Genomic DNA, 25093 nt, shown 5'->3' on the forward strand with positions numbered 1-25093 from the left:
GAGGGAGATGTAGCCCTGAACTCCAGTCTTCATGTTTGTGCTGTGTGTGCTTTACCAATGGAACCATCTCCCAAGCTCTTGCCCCTGCTTTCCTCTAGAATTTTGTAGTTTTTGTTTTACATCTATACTCGCAGTCCATCTTAGGTTAACTTACTTTTGTATGTAACAGGAGACATAGGTTGATATTAACAAATTTGAAGCTGAAACACCAATAGTCCAAGCATTATGTTTTTTAAAAAACCAAAACCACCATTCTAATTTGAGTCACCTTTGCACCTTTATGAGGATTAGTTGGCCACAGGTTTTTGTGTTTATTTAGAGACCCTTTTCTGTACCCCTGATTTGTTTCTATTTGTCCATCTTGCACCACTTTATCAGATGGTCCAAATAATTTATCCCAGTGAATTTCAGCTGAAGGAATTTTGCCACCCACCCTCAAGAGGGAATATGTAATAAAGTTTGAGCACATTTTTTAATAGTCACAACTAGAAAATTTTACTTCCACATATGTTATAAACATCTCAATATGTACTCACTCATTCTGAAGCTCCTCATTCCTTTCCATAGACTCCAAATTCCATATGGTATCATTTCCCTTCTGATTAAAATGCAAGTCTGTTGCTGTTGAATTCTTCCAGCTCTCTATAAATCTGAAAAAAAGATTTTTCCTTCATTTTTAAAAGATATTTTTGTGCTTTAAAGAATTTGAGGTTGACATATTTTTTCTTTTTTATGGGTTCTTAAAAACGTTTCTCCACTGCTTTCTAACTTGCATTATTTTTGGGAAGAAACCTATTGTTATCCTCATCCCTACCCCTTTCTGTATATACATGTCATTTTCCTCTAGCTGCCTTCAAGACTGTTGTCGTTATTACGAATTTTAACAAAATTTTGTAGAATGTTCCTCAGGGCAGAGATTTTATGTTCCATGTATCTCAGGGTTATTGAGCTTCTTGGATGTGTAAGTTTATACATTTCAACAGAATTGGCAAATATGTAGCCATTACTTAAACAATTATTTGTTAGCTTTTGTTTTGTTTGTTTGTTTGTTTGTTTGTTTTTGAGATGTAGTGTTTCTGTGTAGGCCTAGCTGGCTCTAAGCTCCCTTTGTATGCCAGTCAGGCCTTGAACTCACAGAGATCTCCCTGACTTTGTCTCCTGAGTGCTGGAATTAAAGTCATGTGCCTCTGTTGTCTGACCCTAACAGTTTTTATTTTTAAAGAAGATTTATTTTTAAAAAAGATTGAGAATGTTATACACATATACTATATTTTTTAGTCATATACATGCCTCATTTCCCATTGGCTCCAATTAGTGCTGTACACATATGTATGAGTATGGGGCTACCCACCAAAGTAAGGCAACTTACCAGAAACCACACCACTAAAGAAAAATGACTCGTTTTTCCAACAGCCAACTGCCAGCAGCCAGCCCTTCATGTATAAGTAGATACTTATAAGTCTCCCCCCATCCATGCTGCCAAGTTGAGTGGCTTGGTTTTATGCAAGTAATCACACTCATGGGTTCATGAGTGCAAGGGCCATTTCAAGTATGGAAGGTAGCATACTGCCTCATCATCCAACTCTCACATTCTTTCCTCTTCCTCTGCCTTCATGTTCCCTGAGCTTTGGGTGGTAGATGGGGTGTGGGGAGAGGGGGGGGTTAATATACACATCCCATTCAGTTCACATGACACAGTTGCTGCCTATTGTCAGCACTTCGGCCAGATACGGGTCTTTCAATTGCACACCGTAAAAAGATACTTCTCTGACCAAGACTGAGAGCAGCATTATCCTGTAGGTATAAACATAGTTAGAAAGCAGTCGGACAGCGTGTCCATTTGGCAAAACAACAGTAATATGTTCCCTCACAGTGTTCATGACCTCCCCAGTTTTTAGGTCCTCGTTATTATAGTAATAGATGAGAATCTCCACATTTTGGATCTGGCCTCAAATGCAATAAAAAAAACCTGTTGATTAGCCCCAAAATTGATGTGCCATTATTATATCAGAGCACACGCATATCCTAGTAGCCAGGGTCTATTGCTACGGGAGATCGCTGATGACTTTTTCCCCACAGCTACCTGGACAGCCCCTTCCATTAATAGGGAGGTGGTCAACAGAGAGGAAGCTTCGTGCCAGTCTGAGATTGATTTCTCCATGCCCTGTAACCACCATGAGTGGTGTTTTCAGCAGTAGAGTCTCACCACCTACTTACAGTGGGCAGCCAAGAAGAATACCCACTAATTATTCTTAAACTAATATAATAACCCATTTATTATTTGGCTTATAAAAGAGTAAACTTTTGGCTTTCAAATCATGACAGAAAGAAACAGCAAGTAACTGAAAACTCTCAGCTGAGAGTATATAGAAACCAGTCATGCTTAGCCACCAGCAATTACTCCATGCTTGGGGGGCTACAGCAGGGACTGAAGAAGCCATCTAGAGAAACTGCTTAAATCCCAAAGGCTGTTTGGTCAACACATCCAGCAAAGCACTCCCTCCTCTCTCCCAATTTCCTCCTTCCTCCCCCCACTTCCTCCTTCCACTAGGAGTCGATAACGCTTTGACGCTAGTTTTGTCTTTAACACATTTAGCTTGCATGTTTTCAACCTTTAATAAACAAAACTGCCCAAATCAACTCCAAGCAAAAGCCATTTCTATTTTTAGTTTCCTTGCTGCTCCAGGCTGACTTCATAGGGGAGGCAGTTATGACTGTTTCCTAACAAGCTCAATAGCCAGCTCTGCCCGAGCTTCAGCGAAGCCTCGTTTCTCATGTTGATTTTTGTGGCTTTTTCTTCCCCCACAAGCATGCTTGTATGCTTTTTGCAGAATTTCATTTTCCCCTTTCTTGTCTCGAACTTTTCATTATGAAAGTCTCCTGTGATATAATTTAGTGCAGTATGAGTCGGGCTTCCTCCTAACAGTCCTTTTGGTAGTGTTACCATATTTACCGATGATATAAGATAATTGTACCCACCCCTACCTCTGGTTTCTAGTTGATCCTGGAATTGCCTTTTATTTTTCAGTACCTAGCAAGGAAATCAAGCAGTTCTGGGTAATGCAGACAGGGTTTATATGCAATGGAACACTATACCTTTCCTTTGGGGTTTCCAAACATATAGATATTTGATTATTTGTCTCATTCTTAATGATCCTCTGTTCCTTTAAAAACTATTTTTGGTCTATTTGTGCTCCATTTTGGTTCATTTCTATAGTTATATATTTGTTTCATAATTTTTCTTTTCAAATGTTTAATCTGCTTGCTGTCATGTATATTTTTAGGTCCAATACTTTAATTTTCCCTTTTAGAGTTTCTATTTCTCCCTCTTACATACATATATACATAGTACAATAAAATCGATGTGTATTGCTCTACCATTAATCTATCTATAGTTTATTATTATCTATATACCATCTTCCATGTTTAATCTACCCATGTGTGTATGTATGTGATTTTATTATTTTACTTTTTAAAAATAATTTATTCAGATTACATCCTGTTTCCCATTTCCCCCTCCCTCCCTCTTTCACTCTATTCCCTTCCCCTACACCCGTGACAGAAGGAGACCTCCTCCCCCACCATATGGTCACAGCCTATCAGGTCTCATTCAGATAGCCTGCTTTCCCTTCCTCTGAGTGCCACTAGTCTTCCCCACCAAGGGGAAGTGTTCAAATAGGGGGCACCAGAGTTCATGTCAGAGGCAGGCTCTGCTCTACACACCACTGTGGAGAATGCGCCGTCCATTGGCTAGATCTGAATAGGGGTCTAGGTTTGCTGCGTGCATTGTCCTTGGTTGGTACACCAGTTTGTGCATTTTTGTTTTAATCTAACATTCTTGTTTATTCTCTCCTTCTTAAAAATATGACATTTAGTTACAATGTCTAGGTTAAAGTCCTGGGTATAATTCATGACTTTTCCATCTACTAATGTTGATCCTTTCATCATCTTGTCAATGTTGTGTTGAGGTGGGAGAGCACTGGCACACTAAACAAGGCACCTCTAGTCAACTTCTATTTCTCGAACTGCTCCTCCTCTGCATACCCTGTGACTTCTCTATGACAAAACCATGCAATATTAAAGTTACATTGTATTGGGGATTCTCATCTGTATTCTGTGGAGCCTTGAAAGTATATGGAGATATTTTCAAACAATTAGGAAAACCCCTTCCTTACCCATAGGAGCCATTGTTTTAGGAAAGATTTACTTATTCTAAAGTAAGTAAAAATAAACATACTTTGACAGAATATGAATTGTTATACAAAATGAATGGGATCCAGGACTAGAATGTCTGGCTTTGTTTGAATTTTTGTCCAATTACTCATTGACAGTAGGAGATCAGGTAAGCCCTTCACCTACACTTTGGCATTCTCAAATGGCATGTAGGTTCTGAAATGACATTAAGTATGAGTTATGGAAGGCCCAGTCTACAGGACTGAACTCATGCCTGGCACTGTATAGCTGCCTAAGCACCCTGGTTGGTGAAGACGTAAGTGCTATGGGAAAACCTATTGCTTTTATTTTTCTAAATGGATAAGTATCAAACTACCTTCTAAATATTTATCTTTATATACATAGATTAGTGCAGCTCACAGTCCTCCTCAGAGCAGTGTTTTGCAGAGGTTTTTCATCAATGGAGAGACTCCCAACTGGTCAGAGTGCAGAGGACAAGTGACATGTTTAACCTTAAATGGGATAGCTGTATTCTCCAGTTTCCAAAGTGTAAGAACAACCAGGAAGATGGGACAGAAGGACCATAAGAGCCAGGGGTTGGGAGGACTAGAGTGAAAGTGTCCTCTTGACGTGACACAGCCACTGCACTGATAAATTCCCTGAAACTGTGCTGATTACTTACATGATTGGGACCATCACAGTTTTATCATTGGATGAAAAGAGCCTATGAGTTCCCACTCTTTCCTGAATGACTAATGATAGGTAATGGTGACCGGGAGAATAGTGTCATTTTCATCAGTGGCTGTGGTGGCTAGTTTTATGTCATCTCGATACAAGCTAGAATTATCTGAAAGGAGGGAATCTCAATTAATAAAATGCCTTCATAAGATCTGCTATTGTGATTGATGGGTGGGAGGCCCAGCCCACTGTGGGTGGTGTTACTCCTGAGTTATATAAGAAACGTACAGAACTCCTGGATGCTATAAGAAAACAGGCTGAGCAAGCCACAAGGAACAAGACAGTAAGCAACATCCATCTATGATTTCTGCATCAACTGCTGCCTCCAGGATCCTTCCCTGTTTGTTTTCCTGGTTTCCTTCAGTGATGGACTACAGTGTTGGAAGTGTAAGCCAAATAAACCCGTTCCTCTGCAACTTGCTTTTTGGTTATTGTGTTTCATCACGGCTATAGAAATTCTGACAAAAGCAGTGGTATAACTACTACTAAGGTGCTCATGCTCCAGAAAATAAACTCTCACCCATGACCATCTACCCAGGTATGGCACCTCCCTCCTATAGTAGGTGGGGTCCTTCCACATCAATCATTAGTCAAGAAAATGCCGTTCAAACTTGCCTACAGACTAGTCACATAAAAGCACTTTCTCAATTAAGATTCCCTTTTCCTAGATATGTCTAAGTTTTGGTCAAGTTCACAAAAACTAACCGGACTACTTGGTGTAGTTATTAGAACGAGAATAGTCTTCATAGGGTCGTTTATTTGAATAGCTAGTCCCCAGTTGATGGAACTGTTTGGGAAGGAATAGGAAGTGTGGCCTTGTTGGAAGAGGTATGTCACTGGGCATGGGCTTTGAGGTTTCAAAAGCCCACGCCATTCCTAATTATCTTTCTTTGTTTCATACGTGTGGATCAAGATGTGAGCTCTCAGCTCTTGCTTCATCAACATGGCTGCCCTTCTGCTATCATGCTTCCCACCCCTACCGTGGTCATCACGGACTCTAATCTTTTGACCCTTCCTTCTATAAGTTGCCTTGGTCATGATGTCTTATCACAGTAATAGACAGTAACTAAAACATCTGGCCTTTTTGTAGTTCCAAGGGAATATGCCTAAATACCTTTCAGTAGACTATCCTTAAGCTGCTGGAGATGCTTTCCCTATGCGCACAGAGGTAGATAATGCATGGAGATCCATCCATCTCCAGAACAATGGAACAGAGACAGTGATCCTATCTGGGGAACACTGAGCTCTGGCTTCAAGCTCAACGATCTCTGATATAAGTCTTCCTGTAGTTTCACTTTGCTCCATATTTAACCCTTTCCTCATTCCGTTTCCTCTATTTCCTTAGTGAGCTGTCCTTGGGTCAGTACCTTAATAAATCCTCCATACCAGTTCCTTGTCTAGTAGTCTTCCTGTACAGAGCCCAGTGTAAGAAATAAACACACCACACTGCCCAGCACACTGTCAGGATTGGATACATGTTAGCATTTGCTGTTGTCATAGCTTTTGTTGGGTTTCTCAACGTAGGGGCATGCTTTATAGACATTGCATCATTTTTTTTTTTAGTTTTATCTTAGAGTAAATTTCGTGGAAACAAGCCATAGAGTGCCATGCTTAGGATTATAGAATGACTTACGGCCACTCTAAATACATGCTGTGACCATCTTTATATTTGAATGCACAGATATGGGTTATCTACCCCATAGGGTTAGCAGAAAGAGTAAAAATATAAAGAATAACTAGCAATCTGGAGGCACCATGGAGGTGGCCGAATGTAGATTAAGATTTTGTAGCCTTCAGACCAATGCCAAATATCTGGGGGTGCCAGAGGAGGCTGGGGAGAACCAAGGAGAGACAGACCCTCCTCCATGGCCCTGTACTTCAGCCTGAAGGAGTCAGGTTGACACTTCCTCGAAGACTGACCCAAAGGGTAAAGAGTTACTACTTGGCACCAACTAAGACATAACGGCTGTGCTGAATTTTGGTCTCATAGCTTAGAAGAACTATGACACAGCAGAAAGCAGTCGGAGAATATCAGCCAAAGAACTGGCAAACATAACCTTTGGGAGAACTTAAACGAGTTTGTGTTGTTTACCTGGAGAAAGAAAGGTCAGAGGTTCACTTAATACTCGTCTTCAAGGACTTAAAGTTAGGATCTAATGTCCTCAGAAAACTAAATGAGACAACCCCCTCCCCCCAACTCCACGTCTAGCCTAAACGCAAGTCTTAACATTTGGAATTCTAATAAGAAGTTGAGATTTAAAAGAGCAAAAATGCCTTGACTGAGGAGTAATTAAAACTTGGGAAAGTGCACCGCTGCTAGTGGAATTCTGTTCTCCAATAAAGCACAGCACAGCTCCATTTTCAGAAACAGATTTTTTTTTTAATGATAGCTGAAAATCTACGAAGGGTCATATAACAAGTGTGGCTGCATTTGACTTTCACCTTGCTAAGCACAGCTGCCACTCTGAGCAACCGGTGATTAAACAGACTCCACACCTTAGGCAGGCTGAAGGGAGTTGGTGAGGGAGCCCAGCTGGTCACCACTCCGTTTACTGTATGACTCACTCCACTATATAATTAAACATGCCATAGCTTTATAGTATGAAGTAATTATTTCCTCATGTCACTTTGGTGCATACCCTAAAGCTTTACCTGCTGGTGTGGTATAGCTTCATGAATATGTGTAAAATATGAGTAAATAGGAAACATTTACCCTAAGGAAAACAATCTCCTTTTTCTTATTTTCCCCATAGTTCAATAGGAGACTACCCCCACCCCAAAGCCTTTTCTTTTTCATTGAGATGATAATTATTCACTTGGAGAGAAGTGTTTTTAAAAAGCACAAATGGATGTCCAGTAAGAAGTTCTTCTTCATATCTGAGCTTTTAATGTGCTTTTATTCATGAATTTCATATATGCTTGTAATGTGTTTTGATCAAATCCTGCCCATTCCTTTTCCTCTAGTTCACCATAACCCCTCACCACACTTTTCCCTCCCCCAATGCATGTGAGTCAACTTAGTGCTGTTTGGATGTACTTGGGTTTAGGACCATCAGCTGGAACACCAACAGTCTCTCAGGAACCTCATCCCTGAAGAAAACTGAGTTTCCTTTCCCCAGCAGCTACCAATTGCCAGTAGATCCTCAGCTAAGGGTGGGAGTTCATGAGCCCCACCCAAGCACATACTGAGATTTGTGACTGCCTTGATCTTGAGATGGTTTTGTGCATTCAGCCAAAGCCACTGCGGGTTCATGTGTGTACACCCTGTAATGTCTAGCACAAACTGTATTGCTGTAGATTTCTACTACCTCTGGCCCTTAAAATCTTTTTTCCCTCTCTTTCCCACACTTTGAGCCTCGGAGAGTGGTCTGTGATCTAGATGTCTTAGTTAGCACTGAGCACTCTGTAATCTCTTATTCTCTCTCCAATGTCCAGAGTCTCCGTGTTGTTCTCTACTGCAAGAAGAAATGTCTCTGATGAGGGTTGAGAGGTGTATTTATCCATGCATATAAAAATAAGAATGTAGGGGGCAGTTATTGCTCTCTTGATTTAGTATAGTTATAGTAGTAGGCTCTCACCAGGGCTCCATGACCTACTTATCTACAGGTTTTGGCCTAGTTAATGATATCAGGAATGGATTTCATTGTGGAACAAGCCTTAGATCCAATCAGGAAATGGTTGGCTGCTTTCATAACATTCCTGTCATCTTTGCCGTCTTGGACTACAGGCAAGATGTCACTGTGTCTCACAAATGGCTTACATTGTTGATTATGTTTCTGCTCCGTAGTGTGCATAGAGCTTTCCAGCACTAGGAAAATCAGTCAGGAATGATTCAAGTATTGTGGTGCCTTCAGCAATAGGCTATCACCATCAGGTTCTAGAGGCTGATCCAGAGAAATGGTAAGGATACGTAATGTTTGGGGGACTCCATTGACCAACAACTGGAAAAGAGGTACACATACCTGGCACTGTGCATTTGGTGATGCATAGTTTCTGAGAGATGCATTGCTTTCCATTATAGGATAATATTTAAAAAATATTTTTATATGTGCTTGTACATATTTTAGGAAGCTTCTACAGTAGGAGGGTTCAATACGACCTTTTCAAAGGCCTGCAGTGTTATTTACTCCTCCCCATACCTAGTTCTCTGTCCTCTCCTCCCCAGACCCATTTAACCCTTGCCTTTCCATTATTTCCTCTCTTTCCCCCCATACCACCTGTTCTTTACCCTCCTTCCTTTAAATATCCCATGGCCCCTTACCAGTTCCCTTACTTCTATGAGTGCTCCACGTTCAACACCCACACCTAAAGATTCAAAGCTAGTATACACCTATGAGAGAGGACATGTGGCATTTATCTTTCTGGGTTTAGGTGACCTCACTCAGAATGATGGCTTCTTGCTCTACCAGTTACCTAAGAATTTAAAATTTTCATGTTTCCTTACAGCAAAATGATATTTTATTTTGCAAATGTACCACAGTGTCATTATCAACCGATGAACATCCCTTTCCTGGCTATTGTGGATAGAGCAACAATTAACATGGATGAGCAAGTATCTCTGTAGTATGATGTGGAATCCTTTGCAAATACGCCCAATGGATCATATGATAGATCCATTTCTAGTTTTTTGAGGAAACTCCATACTGGTTTTTATGTTTCACTTCCACTAACGGTGAATGAGTATTCCATTTTGCCTGCACCAATGCCAGAATTTGTTGTCAATTTGTTCCTGTTGTTGTTCCTAGCCATTTTGACTGGGGTAAGATGGACTCTCAAAGTAGTTCTAATTTGCAAAGTGGCGAGTGAATTGCAGACGGGTGAGTGCTATTGTACATTCATATCCCAGGTCCTGGCTTGAATCACATTTACTGATATCTCATTAGTCAAACTCAAAGTCAATAGAAATAAAAGTACATTCTTCTTTAAGGTAACTTCTGCACAGACATACTGCAAAGAGTGTAGCTATAGAGAAAAGTAAATCATTGACTCCCCTAATACCCCCTTTTCAGGAAGCTTTGGAAAGAAATGCCAGGTATACTGGTAGTTCAGCCTAATGGCTTATCCTAGAATTGTTGGTGCTTCTTAGCTCCAAGAAGATTCTTGCTTGTTTGACTTGAGGAAGCTGGGTTTCTTTTGTTGTCTATAGAACTCAACTTACTCCTTAATTCTGCTTTACAAGAGGGTTGACCAGAGGACAGGCCATGATAGGAGAATTCCTCTAGGCCAGAGTAGCATCCCTATTCTTCCCTTTCCTCCCTTGCTATTTTCTCAAAGGAAAAATGCACGTGTGTGTGTGTGTGTGTGTGTGTGTGTGTGTGTGTGTGTGTGCGCGCGCGTGCATTTATATCCATGTGTATAGTGTGCATGTGTATGGGGGGGCACATGCCCATGTGTGCTCATGTGGTTGCTATCAGGTGTCTTCCTCTATCATTCCATGGTATTTTTTGAGACAAGATCTCTCATTAGGGCTGGGCATGTTATTTCAACTAGACCATCTGGCCAGAAAGCTCCCAGGATCCATCTGTCTCTGCCTCTTTAGAGCTGAAGTTGTAGACATACTCCGTGGTAGCCAGTTTTTTTTTTTTTTTGCACAAGTGCTTATGATCAGAAATAAGTCCTTATGCTGGCACAGTAAGAACTTCCCCCATGGAGCTGTCTCTCAACCCCCATCTTCCTATATTTTAAATCTGAATTAATGGCTTCATAATCTAGCCAATTGCCTAATTTAGAAGTCTGAACTTTACCCTTGGTTCCTGTGTTTCCTTCGTTCTCTCAGCCAATTTGTTTTAAATCTCTTTAATCTACATTCAAAATGTCTTTCTGTCCCATTTTCTCTACTGCCTTTCCACTGAGATCTTCCCTGACTTTTATTGGGATTGTTGCTGGCATCCTATCTGGTCTCTTTGCCTCTGTTGCTCACGTCTCCAGAGCATCGTCCACACTGAAGCTTTAGGAAAAGCAACTTACACCATGTCAAAAGCTGCTTAAGCAAAAGTCAAAGGATAGCCACAATAGAGAGAGGAATTTCTCATCATTTTCATCAAGCATCATTGTTATCTCAGCTTTAGTCATCCTCCGCTCTGTGTCCCCCCTGGCACTTTGTTCATATTCTGATGATAATGCCAGTGTCACATAAACAGGTAGCACTGATTGCTCACAGAAACCACAGGCAGAAGTGAGCACTGCTTTCACAAAGCAAAAACCTTTCCGTGGTACACTGGGCCCAATGCTGTGCTTTCCTTTTCAAAGGTCAAGGTGTGTTATAGACACCCTCACACTATCTATCACACTTTTGTGTAAACAAAGAACGGATGGCCATATCGGGCAACAGTCCAGAAAAGGCACTAGGAGAGAGTAAACATTCTGTGGCTTAAAGCTGTGAAGTCTCGCGCAGTATCAAATTGGGAGCCACAGGAATTGGTATTATAGTAAAATACTTGACAAAGACTTGAAACCTGCACCCTGAGCTAATGAAAGAAGGAATGGCAACTCTCTACAATAGTAGTCCAGCCTCTGATCAAAAACTACACCACTAGTGAGGGACCAATTTTGGACAGCAAAGGTACTGATAAAGCCAACAGAACTAGAAGATAAAGAACTCAGTTACAAATGGTGACACATTTTTGGGTAACACGATTAGCAAGACTGCTCATACTATAATTATATTTTAGTTAGATATGCATATTGGTTATTAAACTTTGATACTGTGTACACTTGTATAATGAATATGCACATATTCATTTATGTATTTATTTCTATTTAAAATATCTAACCCATTATAAGGTATAGGCAATATCTAATTTTTTCATATTTTAAATTAAGTTATGAATAAAAAATTCTGTTGTATTTTGACAAAGCTAAGATGACCTCAACTAAATTAAAATAATAATTGAATGCTCAGAAGACACAGACCAGATATATATCATTGGGTAGACAATACTGTGGATGAATGAGGTATTCACTTTTTGGGGTGATCCAGTAAACTGTCATACTGTATCTTAAAATTTTTATTTTGTTTTGCTTTCACAGTGCAATTTATCTATGAAAGCCTTAACCCCAGAGATCATATTATATTCATTGTAAAACCTACCACTGTGGTTTGCATAGCATAGGTGCTCAGTCAGTGCTTATGGTCTAAATTGTATGAGTGCTGGATGGAGGCTCACAATGGCATCCCAAGGTGGACAAGAAAGGGAATGTTAGGTGCATCTGTCATGGACACTAAGGGTATGGCTGTGCCACTGCATCAGGTAAATAGAACAGAGCATGTGAAAGCAGATTGTGCTAGAGGCTTGTTTACCTCTTTCATGACACCTTTACACATTTGTCATCTGTCCAGTTTTCAGGAAGATTAGTGATTAAATAGTATGTGCCCTGGTCAAGTGTGTCCATGTTCAGAAAGTTGAAAAAAAGAAAAGCAGCCTGGAAATTTTATTATGGCTTTAGGCCACTTTTTCTTTTCTTACTTTTTAGGTAATCTACCTAGCTCAGTGAAATTAAGTATCCCAGTCAAAGAAGGAAAGCCAACTATTCTGCCCAACATCAATTATTTTTCTATATTTTATTCTGTTATTTTATCATATATAACATTCATACATAATTTAGTTTTAGCTTTATGAAATGAATAGCTTCAGCGTTACTATCCTATTTTAGTTGACGGCAAAGGAAACTATAAAATGGCATCAGAGTTGGATAGAATTAACTGTGGAATCCACAGTGTCCATTATTCCTGCCCAAGCAGGGTTGCTTGGCAGCTCAGTGACCATAAAAGAGACCCATTGATAGCAGCCTCTTTCAATTCAGAGTCACTTCACACGGCAATAATAATAACATATAATCACTCACGCCAACACAGAACAAAACGTCTGAGGTCCAAGATAACATCAGATTATATCAGTGTGAAATGTGGTCTAATATCATTGCTTGGATCCAAATGTCTTTCAACCCACTTGCTTTAAGATGTTAATGCTGTTTTTCTGTGGGTGGAAGGTCAGAGTTGACATTCCTTTCCTATTTCAGAGGCTGGTTGGAGAAACACTGGGTAGCAAGCCTCCGTAGGCCAGAACACTGGCTATTTTGAATGTTTGCCGTGTGTAGTAACCTAAGAAAACCTTTTCCTTTTCTCTCTTCTTGTCGTTTTAAAACTGGGTCTCACATAGTTTGGGCTGGCCTCAAATTTGTCATGTAGCCAAGAATGACAGCAATCTCACCTCCCAGACCTGGCCCGTGGGCTGCTGCTGTTCTCAGCTGGAGCACCTTTGCCGCTCAGTATTTTTAAAGGAGTGAAAATGAACTCAAAACAAACAAGACTATATGTGCCAAGCCGTATCTTTTTCTATGCTGTCTAGATTTTGGGTGCATGATTTTATTTAATAATTGCTACAGAAGTCCTATTATGTGTGAAGGGACCAGCTTAGACATTCTCTGTAATACGAAGATAAATTTACCACCCAAAGAGCAGGAAAGCTTGCATACAAATTATGGAAAAATACTGTGGGAAAAAGACACAAACTTAATTTGTTGTAAGGTTGGATGGAGTGACAGAATTTCCAGACAGAAGGAAAGAGGGGAAAAAAAAAAAAACCAAACCAACCCTGGTCATCTGCTCTTTGTTGTCTGTGTCTGACATGACTGACTGACCGAATGAACAAGATGCTTTGCCAAATCAGCTCGGAAGCTTGATGTGATTTTTGGTGCACTGAATGTGGGAAAGGAAGTCATTCCAGCTAGAGGAGAAAAACAAGCAAGACACAGGGGCAAGAACACTCACTGTAATACTGCGGGATAAAAATCAACTGCTTTTGTTAAAGTTGAAGAGGCTCACAAAGGAGGAATCATCAACTTGCCTCAGTGTTTTTTTCCTCTTTCTAGAGTCACAGGAGAAACGTATTTGGTTCAGTCGAAGTTGGGGTGAGTTGAGTTGAATAGGACTTCAGGGAGATGGTAAATGCATAGTCCCGGGCCCTCAATATCAACTTCATTAGTTATAAACAGAGTGACGCTGCATGTATTACATAATCTCTCCAGGCCTAAGGCTCTTCATCTTGAGATGAAGAAACTCAGTTCACTGTAAATATACAAGTCTATGAACATGAAAGCATTAACCCCTGGATAACGGGGCCCTCAAAGGGGAAGGGAATGGAAGGAATGGGGCTGGAAAGGGACGTTGAAAGGAGCTTCGACACCAGGGGACAAAGAAGACAAAGATGAGCAAATTGGTTCCTGGGAATATTTATATGACCTTCAACTTTATTAATGAACTATTTTATAAGTAAAAATATAAATCTAGCATATGCATGTAGTTTCTGGAATGCTATGTCTATTTTTGATGATAAGGCATACCTCAGGAATATACAAGACCTGAGAGTCTGTGAGGCCTTTGTAGTTAAGAGCTAGTTCACAGTTGTTTTTTGTATTATTATAATGAGGATATTAGAAAAGATAAGGCAGGCTGAAAGAGGAATAGGTAAAAGGAATTAATAAAGAGAATTAATTTGTAGTGCTTTTCTCTCTCTCTCTTTTTTTTTTCTTTTTAAATCACAGCCAAAGTGGAGGAATGGGGTTTGGATTTGCCTTTCTGCTTATAGCAAACTAAAAATGGACAAAATATTACATATTTTGTAGTTTTGTTACATACAAAGTCTTTTGAGATAGAGGATACGAGACAATGAATGGCAGTAGTCCCAGAGAGACAGGAGACAAATGAAGTAAGCCGTCAGAGCACTCTGGGATTAGTGAGTTTCCAGATGTTGGAATAAGAAAAGGAACGCAGATGCTTTTGGGGGTTTCTGAGGTGAGAAGACAGGTGAAAGCCTGAAGAGGACAAGGTCCCAAGAGGTTAGAATGTGTGGGAAACAGCATCAGGCAGAGAGGTTTGGAAAGAGAGGACTCTGGGAATCTGTATAGACATCCCTAGGTTATTAAGTGGAGAACTAATCATCACATATATCTAAAGAAACTACCCAATGCCAGAAAAAAGAAGTGCCCAAAATAATTAGAGGAAATAGCTCTTATGATCTCATCTTTGGCCAAGAAGCTTTCTGTTCATGCCAGTAACACCAGAAAAATGTCCTAGGCTTGCCAGGCCATCCAGAAAGTTAATATTTAATTATTGGTCGAGAGTCGAGGGTTCATCAAGTTCTTTGGTCTAACTTAATAAGACGTTGTAGCAAGACCCACAAGAATCCCACTACCTAATTTTCACGAAGCTGCATTCTAGAACAAATACTGATAAAACGTATAGGGATAAAAACATCTAGTGTAGGATAAAGTAGAACTACCTCTACGTTGGGATGAATTTGGGGGAAGATGTATAATATTTGTACACTGGAATTGTTGCTGAAGTTAATTTAAACAGACTTAGCAAATACAGAGATGTGATATATCCAGAGATCTGAAGCCTTGATGACTTTAATGTATCTTTTTTCCCCCCTAAGTTGAGCTATAGACTCAATACAGTACAAGCCACAGTCCACAACATGTGTGGAAATGAAATCGACTTGTACTAGGCAAAGGATTTTTTTTCAAAAATAAAATGTATGCTATCTGATTTTATGATCTATGAATTCACATTAATCAAAACATATAGAAACCATTGAAGACAATTAGGTTCATGGCAAAAAGTAGAGTCCAGAAACAATGAAGAGATGTACAAATAAATTGATTTTCAACACAGTGAAGAATTACATAAATGACACCAAATGATTTTTTTATGTAAGACAAGGAATTTTAATTAAGCCCTATACCCAAAATCTGACTAAAATGGATCATAGGTATAAATGTGAAATTTACAATGGTACAACTTCATGGAGAATACATAAGAGGAAATCTTTATAACTTTAGGCAAAATGGCCTCTGACATAACACTCAAAGTATGATATGTACATATATACATAAATATATATTAATTATATTATAAACTTTACTGGTTTTTTTTGAGACATGGTTTCTCTGTGTAGCCTTGACTGTCCTAGATTCCCTTTGTAGACTAGGTTGGCCTTGAACTCACAGCAATTCCCCTGCCTCTGCCTCCCGGAGTGCTGGGATTAGAGGCATGCACCACTATACCTGGCTATGAACTTCTCTTTAAGAGAGACTGTCAAATACAAAACAAACAAACAAACAACTGAAAAACTAAAAACCAAGTCAGAACTTGGGAGTGAATACTTATAGATCATGTGTCTGCCAAAGGGTTTGGATTCAGGGTATGTAAAAGATTCTCCAAACTCAGAAACAATTAGAAATTTACTGGTTATGACACATATAGTTGTTGTGAATATGTTTCATAAACACGTGGAGATTTTACCCAAAGATGTAAATACATACTTTATGAATAAACACAAATGCCAATCAAGGAGAAGAAATATGTATATCTTTCTACAACTGGAAAAAATATCCTATAATGGTGGAAAGCAACAGAAGTTGACTAGGGAAGGGAGGGGACAAGGACATCTGGAAAGGGGACTCTTAGGCAGCGTTAGTAGTTACGCCTATGTGTGCTGTCTTCTGTATTTCATGGACATATATTTATATATGATATATATATGCATATATGTATATAATGTATGCATATCTCAAAATGAACTAAACTGTATATGTTAGATGTAGCATGCAAAATACATCCCCTAAGACATTAACATAATTAGTAAGAATGTATTTGTATTGGCAGGAATGAAACAAATCAATTGTGACTCAGATGACATCAACGTATTGACTTGGAATGATTAATGAGTGCTGTGGTTCTATAGAAGAGAGAGGAGAAACAGATAAGGAAAGGATAATGAAGAATTCATTTAGAGACATGTTGAATTTGAGGTCCTAATGGGATACTGAGGTGGAAACGTCGAATAAACAGCCGACTTCTCAAGAGATATGAGCTTCAGATAAAGATAGTGGAGACTCTTTCAACAAACTGGCTATTGAATTTCTGCAAATGAGTCAGACTGCAAAGAGGAAGTGGAAGTGCCTAGAAAGGAATTTCTGCAAGTATAGGAGGAAGGGAGGAGAAAACTGGACAAATGACAAGGAAGCAATGGTTGGCAAATTGTAAGATGAATTATTGAGTGGGGTCACAAATTTATGGCATGAGAAAGTTTCAGATATTAAGTGGTCTGTGGTGTGTAATGCAGTGTCGATGCTGAGGAAGATGAATATTGAGACAAAGATTATTAGTAAATGTGCTAAATTTCCAATGATTTACAATTTACTCCAACAGGCATGCTGACACTGACTGCTATAAAACAAAGTGTTCATCTAAGCCAAGGCAATGATAAAATGCATATTCTACACTTTAAAAAACTATGCTAAGGAAACTTGCTATGAAGTCTAAGATACAATGGCCATTTTGGTCTGGTATTCTTACAGATTCTTGCCTTGTTAAGTAATGTTATTGGGCTAAAACAACTGTGCCATTTGGTGTGCCCATTTCAGATACATAATTTAGTACTTTTAATAAGTTTACAGGCAGGTAGGTGATCTTCATACATTCACTTTCTCTCCTCTCCTCCAAATCAGTCCCCAGGAATCATCCCATCTCTGTAGCAACCTGCTGTGGTCTCCCCTTCCTCTCTGAACCCTTCTCCAGAGGATCACAAAGATTGTCTCCTACAGCCTCCATCACTACCGTTACCTTCTGACACTGACGTCGCCTTCCTCAGGCATTCCCTGGGAACCTGCCAGCTATGACAAGGGAGGAAGCAGACAGGTCATGGAAGCACGTATGTGATCTTTGGATGTTCACCTTCCTCTCCTACAAATTCAATTGCTTAGTCTCAACTTAAGCTCTCTAGTCAACTGCTGGCTATGGCTTCTCCATTTCTGCCCTCATTCCTAGGGGACCAAACAGATCCTGGTGGCACACTTTGCTTGCCTCCCTCCTATAAATCAAGTCAGCACCTTACCCTCTTCTAGCTTATCTCCATTCCTAAGTGTCAGGTGCCAAATACCAAGAAATACATTCTGACCAGAACAGTCTAAACCTGGTTGGGTTTCAGAAGCATTCACTACTAGGGAAACCACAGCTAAGCCACTCCCCCCCCCCCCCAAGAACCAGAGAGGGCAACAGAAAGTAAGGAACAAAACACCCATCAATAAGGAAAAGGCCAAATATAAGCACCTAGTATTATAATCACCTTAAATCTAGATGCCTAAACACCAGTCTAATATCAGGATCAATAAGAACCAGGACAATACTTCTCCACAAAATCCTGCGACCTTACCACAGCAGGCCCCGAGAAATGCAACATAACTGAAGCACAAGACAAGAACTTCACAATAGCCTTTATGAATATGTTAGCGGTCCTTAAATAGGAAATGAATAAATCCCTTAAAGAAGACTATGAAAACATAAACAGTGGAGTGAAATGAAAAAAAAAATAGTTCAAGACTTGAAAGTGGAAATAAAACCAATAAAGACAACCTAACTGAGAGAAAACTAGAAATGGAAAGTTTAAGAATTCGTACAGGAAACTCCAAAGCAAGCCTCACCAACAAAATCTAAGAGATAGGAAAAAGAGTCTAAGACATTGAGGACAAGCTAGAAATAATGGATACCTTAGCCAAAGAAAGTTTTAAATATAAAAAATAAAAATAAAAACAAGGTACAAACATCCAGGAAATCTGGGACACTATGAAAATATTAAATCTATGAATAATAGTAGTAGAGAAAGGAAGTCTGGATCAAGGGCAAAGAAAGTATTTTCAACAAAATCATAGAAGAAAAGTTCCCAAACTTAAAGAAAGAGGAGCCTACCGAGGTACAAGAAGCATACAGAACACTAAATAGACTGAACCAGAAAAAGATTTCCTACATCACATAATAATTAAAACACTAACCATAGAAAACAAAGGAAGAATACTAAAACCAAGAAAGCCAAAAAAAGTCCAAATAATATGTAAAGGCAGACTTATTAGAATAATACCAGATATTTCAATGGAGGCTCTGAAAGCCAGAAGGGCCTGGAAGATGATCTACAAACATTAATTCAGGCCAGAATACTATAGACAGCAGAACTTTCAATGACAATAGTTGAATAAATAAAGACATGTCATGATAAAACTGAATTTAAGCATAATTGTCTTGCAAATCCAGGCCTGCAGAAGGAGCACTCCAGTGTGACGAGGCTAACCACAACAAAGAAACCACAAAGAATATATAATATTGCCCAGCAAACCAAAAGAAGGAGAAAAATGCCCCCTACAAGAACAATGTAATGGGAATCAACAAACACTGCTTAGTAATAACGCTCAATATCAATGGTCATGGTTTTCTAATAAAAAGTCACAGACTAACAGGATAGATTTGAAAACAGAATCTATTCTCCTGCTGCATCCAAGACACATATTAATATAAAGAACATATATAACATAACCTTTGGACAGAAGATGGAAAATGATATTCCTAGGGGGGAAAAAAAACTAAGAAGAAAGCTGGTGTAGCCATTTAAATATTGACAAAATAGACTTCAAATAAAAACTAATCAGAGGAGGTAGAAAAGGATACTACACACTCATTAAACTGGAGTTCACAAAAAAAAAAAACCACTACTACAGTTTAAATCACATATTCACACACACACACTAGGAAAGGGAATACGGTGGAAGAGAGCGGGAGGGAAGAAACAGGAAGATACAAGTGAGGTGGTAACAATTGGGAATTATGAGGTGAGACAACTAGAACAAAGGGCCATTTGAAGGGTCATATGGAAATCTAACAGAGTAGAAGTTTCCTATAATATATACATATATGAAACCAATCTAAATGAAGTAGCCAAACAAGAGACAGAGCCCAAAGTAGTCATCTCTTGTCAGCAAATGAAAATCCCAGTATCAGGAATGGGTTACACTTGATGGAGTTATTTGCCAAATGGGTTTTATGGGAACTCCCATGCAACCTAGGCTATTTCCAAGGCTATTAGTGGCTATCTGCAAACTGAGAGTAAAGCCCTGTTTAGGGGTAACACCTATATAACTCACGGAACACGAAGAAGTAAAGCCGGGCCTACTCGTATGGACGAGTACTTATAAGACTAGTAGGCAGCATACTAGTTATGCCACCAAAGGAGAAAGAGGTAAAAGTCAACTCAGAAAAAAAAAAAAATCCTTCCATCTGAAAGAGTGATCCACCTACAAGATACAATACACACAGCTCGTCTGAGTAACCACCTCTATCTGGTCTGACTCATGGCCCACTCCAAAAAATGGAACCCAAAGCTGCTTGGGTAACCAAGAACCTGAGACTAGATAGTCCAGCGACCTAGGGTAAACCCAATGTCTGTTGTTCTACTAAAGGAATATAGCAATGAAATGACTCTTTTTTTTATTTTTTTCCTTTTTCTTTTTAAAAATACATTGATTTTATTACACATATATAAAACAAACTACATACAGCAGGGAGAACCATGTGACAATCATGAGTTCTATAAATGTTACATTCATAGTAGTTTGGCTATTTCTATTTGCCCAATAAAATGACTCTTAATGACATTCTGCTGTACTCAGAGATCTTTGTGTTAATCCGTCAGCGTCACGGATGCTTCCTCCTGCAGCATATGGGAACAAACACAGAGACCCACAGCGGAGTGAAATGCAGAGAGTGGAAGACCTTGGAACACTCGACCCTAAACAGAATGTCTTCAAAATAAAGTCCTCCTCTCAGGGCTTAGGGGCCTCTGAGGAACGGGTGGCAGGTGGACTGTAAGAGCCACAGAGGATGAAGGACACCAGGAAATCAAGGCCTTCTAGATACGCCGGTGCTGCTGAACGTATTAACTCAGAGACTGTGGGAGTGGGCACAGAGCCTGTGCGGGTCTGCACAAGATGGGGCCCTAGAGCTGAAAGGAGATGTAGACACTTGCTTCCATCCCTAACGCAGACACTATCTCCAACTCATAGCCGCTCACAAATTAAAGCATTAGTTTTCTACAAGGGAGCCCTATTCGAGAAAGAAACTACTCTTACGTGTAGGCTTTATGACCAGCAGCAGTTGACCAACAGAAAACAAACTCAACGGCATTATCAGAGGCTCATAATGTTAAGTCAGGGCCTTTTTAAAATTTCACTATCTTACAGGTCCTCTGCCTGTATATCATGGCTTCCGGTTTGGGTTTTCTATGGGATTCCTGTGTGTCCAAATGTGTGTATCATATTCTGATTTATTTAGTTTTTTATCTAGTTTTATTATTCTTTCTTAGATTTCCTGTTTGCTTTCTAAGGACAGATAGAAAGGGCGTGGACCCAGACGGGAAGGGAGTGTGGGAGGATCTGGGAGGGGGTACAATGAGGTGAACCGACAGCCAGAATATATTGAATGAATCTATTTTCAGTAAAAGAAATACAGATGTGTATAAAGTTTGCAACCACCGCTACAACCAAATTTTAGAATAATTTCAGGAGAAAAGAAGAAACTTTTTGTACCTGACAGTTGCTTCACTGCTTCCTGCTCTCCGTTTCCTACAGTGCCTAATAATCTTTGATCTACTCCTGTCTGATAGAATTACCTTTGGGAGACATTTCATATGAATTAAGCTATATCCTATATATCTTTTCTGAAGAACTTATGTATCTATGTTGCAATTTATTTTGAACTTCGTTCCTTTTGCTACCAAATAATATTTTTCATTTCATTCCTATACCACATTTTGTTTATACCTTTGTCAGCTGGTGGCCAGTTTAGTTGTTTCCACTTTTGATTATTCTAAATAACACTACTGTGAACACTCAAGTGCAACCTTTTCTATAAACAATTATTTAGTGTACTACTTTCTTCCAGGATTAAATATTACATCCTGGAGGAAATATTTTTTTTAAGACACAGGATGAGAAACAGGCAGTGAAACAACCGAATGTTTTCAGACAGGATTTTTACAAGTAGTTGAAACAACTGGATGTTTGTAGGGGAGGTTAAACACTGCTCTGCAGAAAAGGTCACTAAGAGACAAACAACTCAAAAGTGTGTTCAGGAAGACCCTGAATCTGACCAAATTCACTAGGCCCCTTCTTCCCCCAAGAAAATATAAGAAATAATGACTGCTGAGAGATACTCTCAGACAAGCTGAGCTTCCTAGAAGAGGCTCAGACAAGCCACCTGGAAAAAGCAAAGATGAGACAAGTAGCCGGAAGGAAGTAGACAGACAAAGCGCCTAGAAGAAACAATCAGCTGCCAAGCTTCCTGAAAGAGGCTCCAATCAGCTGACCTACGTGGAAAAGACACTGTGCAACCTATAGACATATTTTCCTGTCTCCCCAGGAGGTGTCAGGGAACAAAAAGTACTAAGGAGCAGAGTTGCTGAGTCTTAGGGAAGCTATATCCATCACTCTTGAGGACCTTCAGACTGCTGTCCTGGATGACTGAACCATGTCACATTCTACAAGCAGGATGTGAGACTTGGGGTCTCTCTGCATCTGCCCTAACACTTCCTATTTTCGACTCTTTGTTTATAGGCACCCTGGTAAGAGACGACATGTCCATATTGTTTTGCTCTGTACCTCCAGTGTGATTAATGATAGTGAATTACTTTCACGTATTTATTGTTTACCTATATACTCCTTGGAGAGATGGTCCCTTGGTATCGTTTGACCATATTTTCATGTAATCAGTTGTCTTTAATTTTGTAAAGGTATTTATATGTTTTGGGTCCAAGTCATTTATGAGATAAATGTGAATATTTTCTTTCATTGTCCCTGGTTTCTTTTGTCTTTTTTGACAGTTCTATTTGTGACATATAAATTTATTATTTTGGTGTAATTCCAATTTGTGTAATCCAATTTGTCTATTTTACCCCTTTGTCATCTGTGTTTTGATATATTATTCAAAACCAAAACCTAACCAAACAAAGAAAAGCCTAATTCCAAGAAATAAAGATTTACTTTTAAGTCACCTTCTAAGACATTCATAGTTTTCAGCTTCTAGGTCTTGGTCTATGGACTAATTTGAGTTATTTTTAATAAAGGATAAGTGGAGAGTCCAGTTTTATTTTGAACATTTAGTTGTTCTAAATATTTTTAAGTGACCATTTACACCCCCAATCCTGGCACTCACATCAACATCAATTAATCATAAATGTAAGAATTGGGTTTGCTTTTACTGTAGTATACACTATATAATCCCCTAAAAGTATTTTATTGATTGGTAAGTTTGTCACCTTAGAAATTTGTAAAAAGAACGACAAAGCAGTGGGTACATAAGCTTTAAAACATGGCGTCTCAAGGTTGCTTTTGAGCTCTTGCTGTATTTTATAAAATATACTAATTTTTGAATGAAACATTGAGGTGATATATCTGAAATAAGTGCAAATTTGATGATAGATTATGTGTATCAAGCCTGGAGCCACGAAGACCTCATTAAGTCCGAGTGGCACAGAATTGCCACGAGAGGTCTGTGTAGCCAGTAGAGCCATTTTCCAGGGAAGGAGAGTGAGGCCAGGAGATAATGTGTAACTTGTTCACACAGGTAATAAATCACTTGTGCATCTCAAAGTCTAATGCAAAGTGATTATCTTCTGGAGGGCACATAAGTCTTGAAGACATTGCCTACTCACAGATATAAAAGTCTAAGTATTAAGACCCAAGTCCATGGCCCAGTGCAGTCCTCCACACTCCTGAAATTTCTCTGAATGCTCCATTTTACTCCTCGGATGTGTACAAAATGTTCTATCTCTTTGAGATGTGTGTTTTTAGAAATTCAGTGTGTTATCCATTTCACCACAGAGCCCATGTGTGCTCATTTAAAATCATCATTTTATGAAAAGATTGAACAAGTAAGGGAAAAGACAGTGTTCTTCAGAATTTGAAGATAATTATGCCCACAGAGGAGTTGTCAGGCAGCTTTTTGGTCTCCTGGGTAACATATTAGAAAGAGATTCTGGGCTAGGGTGCAGCTTAGTAGGAGAGTTCTTGCCTGACATGAGTGAAAGCCCTGGATTTGATTCCCACCACAACAAAGAGTTTTATATTTCTTAGTTACTTGGTTACCTCTTTTCTCAATTATAGTCAAAATGCTGCAGAAAGTATATAAATTACCACTTTAAAAATGTGTATTTGGTTTCTATTTATTTGTCTGTTGAAATGAGGCCATATGTAGCCCACGATGACATCAAACCAACTATCCGATAGATGACCTTGAACTTCAGTCCTCTGGCTGCCACTTCTCAACCGCTGAGATTACAGACATGAGCCATCATGTGTGACTTCCCAACTGCTGAGATTACAGACATGAGCCACCATGCACGACTTCTTTACTGCTGAGATTACAGACATGAGCCAATATGTGTGACTTCCCAACTGCTGAGATTACAGACATGAGTCATCATGTACAACTTCTCCATTGCTGAGATTACAGACATGAGCCATCATGTATAACTTCCCAATTCCTGAGATTACAGGCATGAGCCATAGTGCATGGCTTCTCAACTGCTAAGATTACAGACATGTGCCATCACACATGACTTTATTTGGTGCCAAGGAGTGAACCCAGGTCTTTAATGCTGCTAGGCAAATTCTCTACCAACTCAGCTAAAACTATGGCTTCATATTATCTTTTTAAAATCCATAACTGTCCATACACATCTGCTTAGAAAGCTGTGTGGTCCCAAGATTTCAACCAAAGCCTTGCTGTGGTTGATGGATGGATTATACATGTCCCAAGCATGGCTGAAAAATAATTTTCTTTAAACAAATCCTATTTTCATACTGATTTACATTATACAAATGAAAAGGTAACCCTCTGGGTACAAAACCTACAGCCTCAACATGCCATTTTGAAGCTAAGTACATTATTTTTGACAAAAAAATGATCCCAACAAAGTCACCAGGGGACAAACAGTGTGCAAGGACTCAGGTAAAGACCACACGGATGTGAAAAAGTTGGTGCTGTATCTATTATGTATATGTTACTAATTTCTGAATCCAACAAGATATACATCATCAGGCCACACCCCAGAGCCAAGAACCTCAAAGGAAGAATTAAGAAGTCATAGTTATTTTCAGTTTTAAGATTATAATATAATTACGTCATTTTCTCTTTCCTTCCTTCAGACTTTCTCACATCCCTTCCTTGAGCCCATTCGAATTCATGTCCTCCTTTTCATGAACTGTTGTTACATACATATATGTATGCACATACATATGCATATATGTGTTTAATACAAAGATACAACCTGAGTATGCATGTCTTTTCCTCTCTGTT

General features: G+C 39.3%; 1 protein-coding gene across 1 annotated transcript in view; it reads right to left on the reverse strand.

Annotated features, from left to right (window-relative positions):
- Nucleotides 1–554: 554 nt before the first annotated feature.
- Nucleotides 555–25093, reverse strand: part of SAMD12 (sterile alpha motif domain containing 12) — a 494897-nt gene continuing 470358 nt past the window's right edge. The window contains exon 5 of the mRNA XM_084747913.1: nt 555–650. Within this exon, the coding sequence (XP_084604039.1) occupies nt 643–650 (8 nt within the window). The 3' untranslated portion in view covers nt 555–642. The remainder of the gene's footprint in view (nt 651–25093) is intronic.

This window comes from Acomys minous (assembly GCF_964271855.1).
Source record: "Acomys minous genome assembly, chromosome: 12".
In the NCBI taxonomy this organism is placed as follows: Eukaryota; Metazoa; Chordata; class Mammalia; order Rodentia; family Muridae; genus Acomys; species Acomys minous.